This window comes from Melanostigma gelatinosum (assembly GCF_949748355.1).
Source record: "Melanostigma gelatinosum genome assembly, chromosome: 7".
NCBI classification, from domain to species: Eukaryota; Metazoa; Chordata; class Actinopteri; order Perciformes; family Zoarcidae; genus Melanostigma; species Melanostigma gelatinosum.
This window is the reverse complement of record NC_136640.1, coordinates 16,642,816-16,653,439: the sequence shown is the minus strand read 5'-3', so window position 1 is coordinate 16,653,439 and position 10,624 is coordinate 16,642,816. Positions and strand designations below refer to the sequence as shown.

The window sequence follows — 10,624 nt, the reverse complement described above, 5'->3', positions numbered from 1 at the left end:
TATAGATATATATATATATATATATATATATATATATATATATATATATATATATAGATATATATATATATATATATCTATATATATATATATATATATATATATATATATAGATAGATATACATATATATGTTATTTTTAATTAAAGCCAGAAATAAAAGTGCAGACGTAGTAAATAGGTTTTTATAGTTATAATAAGCAATGTAAATATAAAGACTGTGTGCAGGTTTCAACAGATACGATCCGATAACTAATAATCTGAGTTGAAATATACAAACAAACTTAAAATGTCTGTGTATGTTGTTGAGTTGTACGCCATTCTAATGGCTTTGTATTAGGTTGGACTAATCAAACCAAACAATGTTCAGATGTCAGGTGCATTTATCTTTGGGTCTCCTTACGCAAATACATTTACTACATAACTGCACAACCTGTTTGCATTGGAGTTTATTTATTTTATAAGTACTGTACAGCTGTCCACCACATATTATAATACATTAAAAAAAACATTGCAAAATCTTATTTAACTCATTCACTATTTTAGGTTTTAGATTACATTTCATTCCTCCGTGTTTTATTGATGTATTTGTATGAGCATTGTTGGAGGGAGCCTGAGAACTAAGAATTGTATTGCCAATAACTGCTTCACTGTAATATGACAATACGATAATGTTTGATACGACAAAATTACAATAAAGAAACTTGATTTATTATGAGGAATAATAATAACTGCACTGGGATCAGGGGATAAAGGAGGTAATGACTAAATTAAGATTAGGGCACACTTCACATCCTCCAGAAGATGGCAGTAATGCAACACTGAGCTACCTTTAACCCTAAAGAACAAGAAGAAAAACATCATTGTGGTATTCATTACATTAAAACTGTTGTCTTATGGACCGCCTGGCATCTTTTGGAAGTAAGTATCGGTATTACTACTACAGCTGAGTGTAACTGCTGCCGCTTTTCTCTGAACATGTCGCTCCTCTCCCGAGTTATCTGTGGATAACGGCATCAGCTCCACTGCAGCTAGCACTGCTGTGCTAGCGTTAGCACATATAGAGATAGCTTTATTTACATGTCGGCGCATTTGTCAGTCTTTGAACATATCTTGTCGCTAAAACAACACATCGTGTGGTTTACTGTCGGATAACTTTCAGAAACGATAGCTACGAAGCTGAGATAGTTAAACCTAACTAGTTCAGCTTTACAAGCAGCGTTAGCATCGTTAGCATTAAGGCTAACGTTACTGTTTGATGCAGTGGTTTGTGTACAGCCACTTTAGTTTGCTCTGAATGACCACTGTACCGACAGCCTTGTGTAGTTTGTAAGTGATCAGTTTTGCATCATAGCTCATGTTTGTCTCGTTAGTCGGTGTTTAAAGACTCATCGTGTTGGTTTCAGATGATCCTTTTGATAAACCACCATGCAGAGGTTGCTCCTCTCATCTGACTGAGCCTTACATCAAGTGTGCAGAATGTGGACCCTCGCCTTTCTTACTCTGCCTCCAGGTGAGTACCAAATGCACCCAAATGTTATTACTGCTCTTGTTTCTTCACGAACTGAAATTAAATGCTTTTTTATTTTTTTATTTCAGTGTTTCACCAAAGGATTTGAATACAAGAAGCATGAGAGTGATCACAAATATGAAATCATGGTGAGTAGAATAAATACAAAAGTTTGGCACATTCAGCCCCTCACCACACACTTACTGTTTACCCTCTCTCTTTACTCCCAATGCAGACATCAGGCTTCCCTGTGCTGGAGCCTGGGTGGACGGCACAGGAGGAGATGTCCCTGTTGGAAGCGGTCATGGACTGTGGCTTTGGAAACTGGTGAGTGCTTTGTCACTTGTAGCTCGTAAGTAAGTTTCTTGGTCGATCATCAAAGTGTTGATACCAAGATCACGGCTTGTTGAGGCTAAAAAGACATCTTTACCCAACAGTCCAGGTTTGTCTGGATATTACGTTCCTCCCTCATATTTTCCCCAATTTTTCATTTTATTCAACTCAAATTTGTAGAGTGACTGTGACTGACCTTTAAGACTTGTACTTTATATTATTACTTGTTTGATGTAATGTGAAATATGTTCATCACGTGACATAAGATAATCCTTTGTTGGTCCCACAACGGGGAAATTTGCAACTACAGCTGTTTGCTAACATGGAATATACAATGTTTGGCTTCTAGGCCAAAATGTGAATTGTCTAAATCTAGTTAGTTCACTGCTCCTGGCTGAAAACTAACTAATGATAATGCTTCAAGATCATCATCTGTAGAGCGTGAAACCTTGAGTGAAAGGCCTTTTCAGTTATTATTTTGATGATACATTTCGTCCACATTGTACTGCACTGCGTGATATGTATAGAATATTTCCAACCTGGTGGATTTAGTCATACACCTTTTTCTTTGAGCTATTGTTGCACACTAACACTTTCTATTTGTGCCGTCTGTCTCCTGCAGGCAGGATGTGGCGTATCAGATGCGCACTAAAACCAAAGAGGAGTGCGAGAGCCACTATATGAAGAATTTCATCCACAACCCGCTATTCTCCTCCACCTTGCTCAGCCTCCGGAAAACAAAAGACTCGCGCTTTGCAGAGGGCGCGATTCCTTTCAAACGTCAGTATCCCACATTATCTGCCTCCTTTGCTGTCGTCTTCACTAATGTTACAGCAAGAATAAGACATTTCATATCGGTCGGTTTAGTTACGTGTTGCTTCCTCCCAGCCATTAGCCCTGTAGGCCTTTTTAATATTAAACTATATTCGGATTAGGTTTTGAAAATGATAGCAGCATTGATTATGGGCCTTCAGAGCAGCCAAGAGATGAAACTTGAAGCCTGATACTGACTTGTTGGACAGAAGGAGTTGCTGAGTCAGGAACTTGTCTAAGTTTCTAGAGGTCTCAAGGTATCCATCTGTCCCAACGTTTGAGAACTCGACAAACATTTCACTGTCATGTTCACGCAGCAGGGAGAGGAGCTCGTCACATCTCTGATATTTCTTATGATTGCTATACGTATTCAAAAGGCTGACTTCTTGTTTTCATACACAACACGGAGGAAATGCTCAAATGTTATTGTATTTTCCAGCCACCGATGATCCTCCGCGGCCGACGTTTGACTCTGTGCTGTCTCGAGATATGGCTGGATACATGCCTGCCAGAGCAGACTTCATGGAGGTGAGGGGACACATGCGTCCTGTACTTCATCATCGATGTGCTAACATAGCCTGTCAACATCAATAAAGAAAAGAAATGGCCACTAGATGGCTCATTACTAAAAGATATTGAAACAGTGACTCGTGCTCCTGTTGTTTTGCATTTGCTTTTCACTCATAAATAGTTTTTGAATATGAGCACCTATACCTGGGATCGCTGATCGTCCGACTGAAATTCAAACCTTCAGATTATGAACATGATTTTTCTCTGTCCTGCTAGGAGTTTGACAACTACGCAGAATGGGATTTGAAAGACATCGACTTTGTGGATGATGATTCTGACATCCTACGTGGTGTGTAGAATCTAAATAGAGTTTTTATTTTTTTTATTCAATTGTTTTTCATTTTGGAAATTGAAGATGATGTGAACTACAACTCGTGTGTGTGGTTCTATTTCAGCACTCAAGCTTTCAGTTGTTGATATTTATCATTCAAGACTAAGAGAGAGACAGCGAAGGAAAAAGTAGGTCATTATTTTCTCCATTAAATTATGAATAATCAGCATTGATGTGTTTGGCGTCATGTAATGACCGCTGTCTGTCACTAGATGGCACTTTAAGCTTCAACATTGACCTTTTGAAGCCTCATTCCCTGCAGATTGTTTTTATGCTTTTGGGTTGAATGAATGCATTGCATACGAAATTAAAAACTGCTATCTGTACCTTCTTAATATTAATGAATTCAAATTCAAATGCGAATATATTCATCATTTCTAAACTCTTATTATTTTGTTATAAGCACTTTAAAGACACGAGTGTATGTTGTGTATTTCAGAAAAACAGTAATGTCTCGAAAAACACCTTTAGTGGCTTCATATGACACCTTTGCTCTCATGTACATTTGTCATCAGAGCTGAAACACTCATGAGGGTAGGAGGATTATTATCCAAAGACCGTTGTGTTAGACTGCAAAAGGTGTTGCCAGGTGTACCCAATAAAGTGGCAACTGAGTGTACTTGATGAGCATAGGCTTTGGACAGTTGGTCAAGGGGAGGGATGAAAGTAAAGGGTAGTTGCAGCCACAGTTGCCTTGTTAGTTTTCTGTGAAATAAAGAATTAGCATTTGACGGTGTTAGTCAGAATCTCCTCCACCTTCAGCCCATTAGCTGCTATTCTTGGGGCCATCCACAGTCAACCTTTGCTGTCATGGATCCATCACTAAATCGACTTTAATGAGTCTGTGCTCCCCAAGCACGGTGGAATGGCATGTTTCCTAGTTCCCTCCTCTTATTGAACACATGTCACCATAGCTGCTGTGCACAAGAACGGTGTATTTATGTTTTTTTAATACCATGATGACTTTATACACTAAACCAGCCGAGATAGCTGCATATGGGTAAATGCCGGGCTTAATGTTGCAGAGACACAGCAATCAAAATATGAACTTGCATAATAATAAAGCTACATCTTGATTTCCCACAGGGTCATCAGAGACCACGGACTGATCAACCTGCGGAAGTTCCAGAGTAAGTCCTCTTGTGAAACTCATCTGTGACAGTAGTCTGATCTCTAGCAGCCAAATCGCTGCTTAGGGTTTCTATGGATGCGTGCGAAACAACTGCAGCGTAATAACCACCGTTAGCCTCCGTGGCCCCTCGGGGAGCTCACGTGTGGCAACTGATGGAGTTCGTATTCATGATCGAGGCTGCGAATAGTCTGTTTGCTGGTGTGCCTCAGTGTGATTGCTTCACTAAGAATAGATCCCTGTGTGAGCGCTGCTGCCATAATGAATGAAATGCAGGGCTCTTTTATTGATCTACTTGTCAAAGGTTGGTTTTTAGCTGCGAGCTCAGTAATGTAATTCTTTGGGGTTTTTTGGGGGGGGGGGGGTCAGACAGCGAGGATCCACACAGCCCATCGTTACATCTCCACCTGTCGCTCTGTGAAATTGTCTGGTTTGGGAGTTGAAGAGTTCTCCCCTCATGTTTTATTTATGCTCCTCCAGCCTCCAGTTAGCCGCCCTCTCTCGTTTCCTCCCTCCATTCCCTTATCTCCCCGGTCTTTCAAGACAAAAGGGGAACTCAGAGTAGCTGCAGACTGGTTGTCATGGAGACTGTCAAAGTGTGTGTGTGTGTGTGTGTGTGTGTGTGTGTGTGTGTGTGTGTGTGTGTGTGTGTGTGTGTGTGTGTGTGTGTGTGTGTGTGTGTGTGTGTGTGTGTGTGTGTGTGTGTGTGTGTGTGTGTGTGTGTGTGTGTGTGTGTGTGCGCGCGTCACATGCAATAATGGAGGCAGTCTCAGAGCTCCGGGAGGCTCACAGTATCATGTCTCAGTAAGTGCTGGAGGCACATTGACCACCGTTGTTGTTTTCAGGGCAGCAGTCTGTCTGACGTCCTGTGTGGACTCGTTACATTCAATCATTCAGGTGTGTGTTGTTTTTGTTTGTGTGCAGCCACACAGAAGTCCGGTTATGGTGTCTGTGTGTCCACCGTTTTGTTTAAAACATGACTTCATGTTTTTCGCCTGAGATGCCAGCTGCTCATTAGCACTTGCATGCAGGAGCCCGATGAAGGAGCTTGACTTACACACACACACACACACACACACAACCACTCCTCTCACACTCACACAACAGCTTTCCTCTCTGGCGCTGACACTTGTCTGTTACTCAGCAACACGGGCGATGCTTTGAGACGCACACAACCAGCTCTTCAGAGAGTGTGTGTGTGTGCATGAGTGTTAGGTTAAATGCTTACGAGTTTCTTTTTAATGCAGCTAGGTTGCTTGATCTGATAGTTTAATACGTGTTCTTGTTGTGCTCTTAAATCAGGCTCTGAATTCGTAAAGAGAGAGAGAAAATCTAAAACAAAACTGAATTTAAACCATTTGGCTCTGACGTTGATGCAGGTTTCAGTACAGCAAAGTAAAGAAATGTAAAAAATATAATCGGGAACTTAAGGTTAGAATTAAAAGCGTTCAATAGAAACAACATGGGTATAAAAACGATCTGCTCACATGCTAATGAGCAGGGTTTGAGCCTGCTTTGCTGCTTAGCATCAGCATGTTGGCATTCAGCTCAAAACACCACCTCTGCCTAATCACAGCGTCTCAGAGCCGCCAGCATGGCTGAAGACTGAGTCTTGTTTGAAGGTGAGCGGGGATTGCATGAGGGTGAGTGTGTCCCGCGTTGTGCCGTCTGCTGCGTCATAACCCGACCATGCAGTCTGATGCTCTGACTGACAGCTGGAGCGAGCAGGTAATCAATAGCCGTTGGCTTTAAAAACTGCAACAACAATATGTGCAACGGAGTTTACAGAGGAAGTGGAGTTCTGTTTGATATATTTGTACAGAGCATCGTGTGCACTGATGGAGGAGGAAAACACAATGTACAGATCCATACAATCTCTTCTGTAAAGATCAGTCTGCAGTGCAGCCACAGAAGGACTTTGATAATAGATACTAGTTATATATTATTTACATGCATATCAATCCAGTGTTAAATCAGAGCTGGTGATAAAGTAAACGGTGCAGTTTGTGGCAAATAGAAATAATCTAAATTACTGCACTTCTTCCTCAAATGCACAACAACATCACATCAACCATTGATGTGTAAAAGTATCTAATTTCTTTCATGTTCTCTCCTCCCTCCCTCTCTCAGTGCTGGAGCGATGTTACCCAAAGGAGGTGCAGGAGCTGAATGACGTCATGAGACGCTTTGCCAGAGTGGCTGGACCGGTTGAACACGACAAATTCATTGAGAGCCATGCACGTGAGTATCTGTCCGAGTACACACGGATGGGCTAGTTCATATAACCAGTGCTGTCTAAAGTGCCCTTTTTATTAGATTCACAGGATGGTTTTATGTACGACTTAAAGGGGAAACCAACATGAAGTGTGTGTCTGATGTTGTTCCAGGTTGACTAGAACAGCTTCAATGTTGCAGATTCTCCACATTTCTGAAACCGTTTTTTAACAAGATGCTCTTTCATTTGGAGTTTTGATGGTGAAGATTGCCGTCGAACAAGAAATGTTTCTTAACTCATTTATTCTGTTTTGTCCTAGAAGTAAAAGTTTGCCATTTTGGGATACAGGCCCGTTTGTTTTCTGGTGGAGAGTCAGATGAAAGATCGACTCGTATATCTGTCCATTAAATATGAAGCTTCAGGCAGCAGCTGATTGGCTTAGCATTGCACAACGCGATATTATTGTTTTCCCAATTTTGGTGTTTTTATATACGAAGTAAAACTGCAATCATTTTATTTTCTTTGACCAAATGGGGGGGGGATGCAAGAACAAGTTGAGGCTTTGTTTCTGATAAATGAATGTCCGATGTTCCCTGGTCTCTACCGGCTCCTGATGGAGATGAATGGGTTTTTAGCTGCTAAATGCTCCACTCTGTTCACCAGCCTGAGCTTTTTTTGCATCCTTCTTCGAACAACAACGAAGCTATGAGAGCAGTGAGAGTGAACCCAAACAGTGAAGTTGTTGGACAGACTATTAAGCTGTGTAAGCATAACCCTACATATGCTAAAAGGCGAGACTCACTATCCAACGTATAGTTATTGGTCAACAACATGCACACTGTACATGTTTGAATGTTGATCGATTGGAATTTGTATGAACTCCTCTTGAAACAGAGTGATGCTGATTCATTGTGATGTATGAAGTGTTGTGAGCGAGTGAGTTCACGTAGTTCTCTTCGTCAGTGTATATGTTCACATTTGCGTTCATCTCTTTTTTTCCTCTCAGTGGAGTTTGAGCTGAGGAGAGAGATCCGCAGGCTGCAGGAGTACAGAAAGGCCGGGATCAAATCTTTCTGCAGTGAGTTTAGTTTGACCTTTTTCATTCCTCTGTTCGACAAAACTTCATTTTTCAAAGTGTCATGCGTAAGAAGAGAAAATGTATTTATATTCAGATCTGAGCTAAAGTCTTTATTTGGAGTTTGCCTTCAAATTGTTTCATTTGCAGCAACAGTGCAGCGGCTCTTTGAATCATTTTGGGGACTTGTAATGTTTGGCTAGTGTGTTGATGTATAGCACACCAAGGAACTGAATATTTTATTGAGCTGCTATATCAGCTGCACAGAATTATTAAAAGCCATGAATACATAATGAATAATGTCAGTAAATGAAACCTTACTAAATCATTAAAAACAGAATCCTCTCACCTGGAAACTGCCCGAGTATTAGTCCCCCCCCCCCCCCCCAGAACCCATTGCGGTCTCTGCTGACCTCTCTGTGTAACCAACTCTCAGGTGCCAAGGTGTACGAGCGGTCGAAGCGAATGCGGGAGGAGGAGCGGCGGAAGCGGACCATGTTGTGTGACGTGCTGCAGTACATCCAGGACGGCAGGGCCTGCCAGCAGTGGCTCAGCAAACAGGCTGCCATGTGAGGCTTTCTGCTTGTTATCCAGCGTGCAGTGGAAGGGCTGCTGAAGTCACACTCCCTCGGAGACGCCGGCCTCCGTCATCGCACTCGTACACAGCTGTTCTGAGACTAATGGAGCAGACGTTTATGTCGCTGTGCAGCCTACTTAAACCGCCGTCTCTTCTGTATTTTTAGTCTTTTTAATGATCGTTGCTCTTTGGGTGGTGACCAAGTTCCTCTCATTATTCCACCATGAAAAAAACAAAATCTTGTATGCGATGATTCATGATTTTTGGATGAGGATCCAAGTGAGTGTAGAGAATAGTGAACAAGGCCCAGAGTGTGTGTGTGTGTGTGTGTGTGTGTGAGAATAAGAGATGCTAACACTTGACTTTGTGATTACAGAGATGCTGGCATCACTCCAGCTGTCACAACAATCACAGTGTCAGGTATGCAGCTTCTCTCCACCTTTCCGTCTGTACTCCCTCCTCTCTGTTGCCTTTGCACGGCCCCAGGCACAGTCGCATTAATGCAGACGCTCCTCCGTGAATACACTCGAGAAATAGGCGCCTCCATGCATATTTATCTTGCTGTTTTCCCCTTTTTGAACTAGCGGCCTTTCCTTAACGGCTATATTTACACAATTTTCTCATCGTAAATATGTGTTCCCCTTTCGCCTCCGAGCAGAGGAATTGACTGCATGTTGTCAGCCTGCTGTTGTGTTATTTGTAGTGCAGACCAACACTGGGGTGCTGCGAATGTCTGTTTGACTGTTGTTGAATTTGTGCTCCACAGCAACAGGTAGGCGGAGCGCCCCTCCTCTTAATCTGACTGGCTTGCCGGGGACAGAGAAACTCAACGAGCGGGAGAAAGAGGTACGACCCCCCCCCCCCCCCCCCCCCAGGATCACCAGAAGTCCGTATGATTCCTCCTCTGGGGATCATGAATATGAGTACATAATGTCTTTACAACAGTAGTTATTTAGATTTCGGTCTGGACCAACATGGTGGATGGCCATACAGACAGTCTGCTTCAGAAAGTTATAAAACTCGGTGCGCTCAAACTCCCTCTATTCCACCAAGACACTGTTAGATTGACAAGCATTTTCTTTCAAGCGTACTGAAGCCTTAAATAAGACATTGTATATGTTTTGCAATGTCTCTTACTGCTTGTATTTGTTTTGTAGTTATGCCAGGTTGTGCGTCTGGTGCCGGGGGCCTACCTGGAATACAAGCAGGCCTTGCTGAACGAGTGCAGACGGCAGGGTGGTCTTCGGCTGGCACAGGCCCGAGCGCTCATCAAGATCGACGTCAACAAGACGCGTAAAATCTATGATTTCCTAATCAAGGAGGGCTACATCACTAAGGCCTAGGAAGCTTTCATTGGACCACAGAGGAGAGTGGGTTGTGGTCAGTGGTTCGTGTTTTTCTGATCTTGTAACGTTGTAAGCCTGTGTTATGTTCGAGGTTCAGATTGTTGCTCCTCCTTTTTGATATTTTGTAACATTTGTACGGTCCGTTTATGTTTTTGAGTCTAAAATGTATTAAAATGGCAAATCTCATGTACCGGTAATACTCTGTCCGAAGAACAGGGGCTCATGCTAAATGAGGATGTATTTATTTCTCCTGTCATAAAATGTTTATGAAATTTAAAAAAAAGATTTGTATGCTGATATTTTTACTGACACTGAATTGGCCGTACTTTGACAAACATGTCTGGTAACACTTTATTTCACAGGCCCCATAAGTTATTCGTGATTAGCTGTAAATCAACAGCAAGTTTTGTGTAAAGAACGCTGTAATTAAATTATAAGGGAAGCAGAGACTGTTCAACTGGTACCTTTTCTAATGAATTCATTTCAGTTAATTCAAATTATAATCAGATGACCCTTCAGTCAATGCTCAGCTAAAGATGAAATGTTTGCAGGCGAACATGCAATTTAACATACATGGTGGATGCAGTTTTCAATAATTTACTTTCACTGGAGCAGTTCTATCAAGAACATTTCTCTGTAAATCAACAACTGCTCATAAACTTAACTAATAACTATCAACATTGAAGCCAAAACAAAATTATTTTAAGAAACTTCTCAGAACATTATT

General features: G+C 41.8%; 1 protein-coding gene across 1 annotated transcript; it reads left to right on the top strand.

Moving 5' to 3' along the window:
- The first annotated feature begins 795 nt into the window (after positions 1–795).
- On the top strand, positions 796–10,214 carry tada2a (transcriptional adaptor 2A). The gene is made up of 15 exons (XM_079271892.1): positions 796–919; positions 1,405–1,511; positions 1,598–1,657; positions 1,744–1,835; positions 2,464–2,621; positions 3,094–3,182; positions 3,441–3,513; positions 3,620–3,683; positions 4,642–4,685; positions 6,815–6,925; positions 7,906–7,977; positions 8,411–8,543; positions 8,928–8,971; positions 9,318–9,397; positions 9,709–10,214. Exons 1-15 carry the CDS (start codon positions 895–897, stop codon positions 9,892–9,894), a joined length of 1,338 nt encoding a protein of 445 aa, XP_079128018.1. The 5' UTR covers positions 796–894; the 3' UTR covers positions 9,895–10,214.
- Positions 10,215–10,624: the final 410 nt, after the last annotated feature.

What these genes read in the sequence shown, in the direction of transcription:
- tada2a (XM_079271892.1), top strand. Translation starts at nt 895, where the DNA reads ATGGACCGCCTGGCATCTTTTGGAA. An exon ending in GGGCGCGATTCCTTTCAAAC is followed by an intron (nt 2,622 to 3,093) that starts GTCAGTATCCCA and finishes TGTATTTTCCAG; the next exon opens with CCACCGATGATCCTCCGCGG. An exon ending in CGGGATCAAATCTTTCTGCA is followed by an intron (nt 7,978 to 8,410) that starts GTGAGTTTAGTT and finishes ACCAACTCTCAG; the next exon opens with GTGCCAAGGTGTACGAGCGG.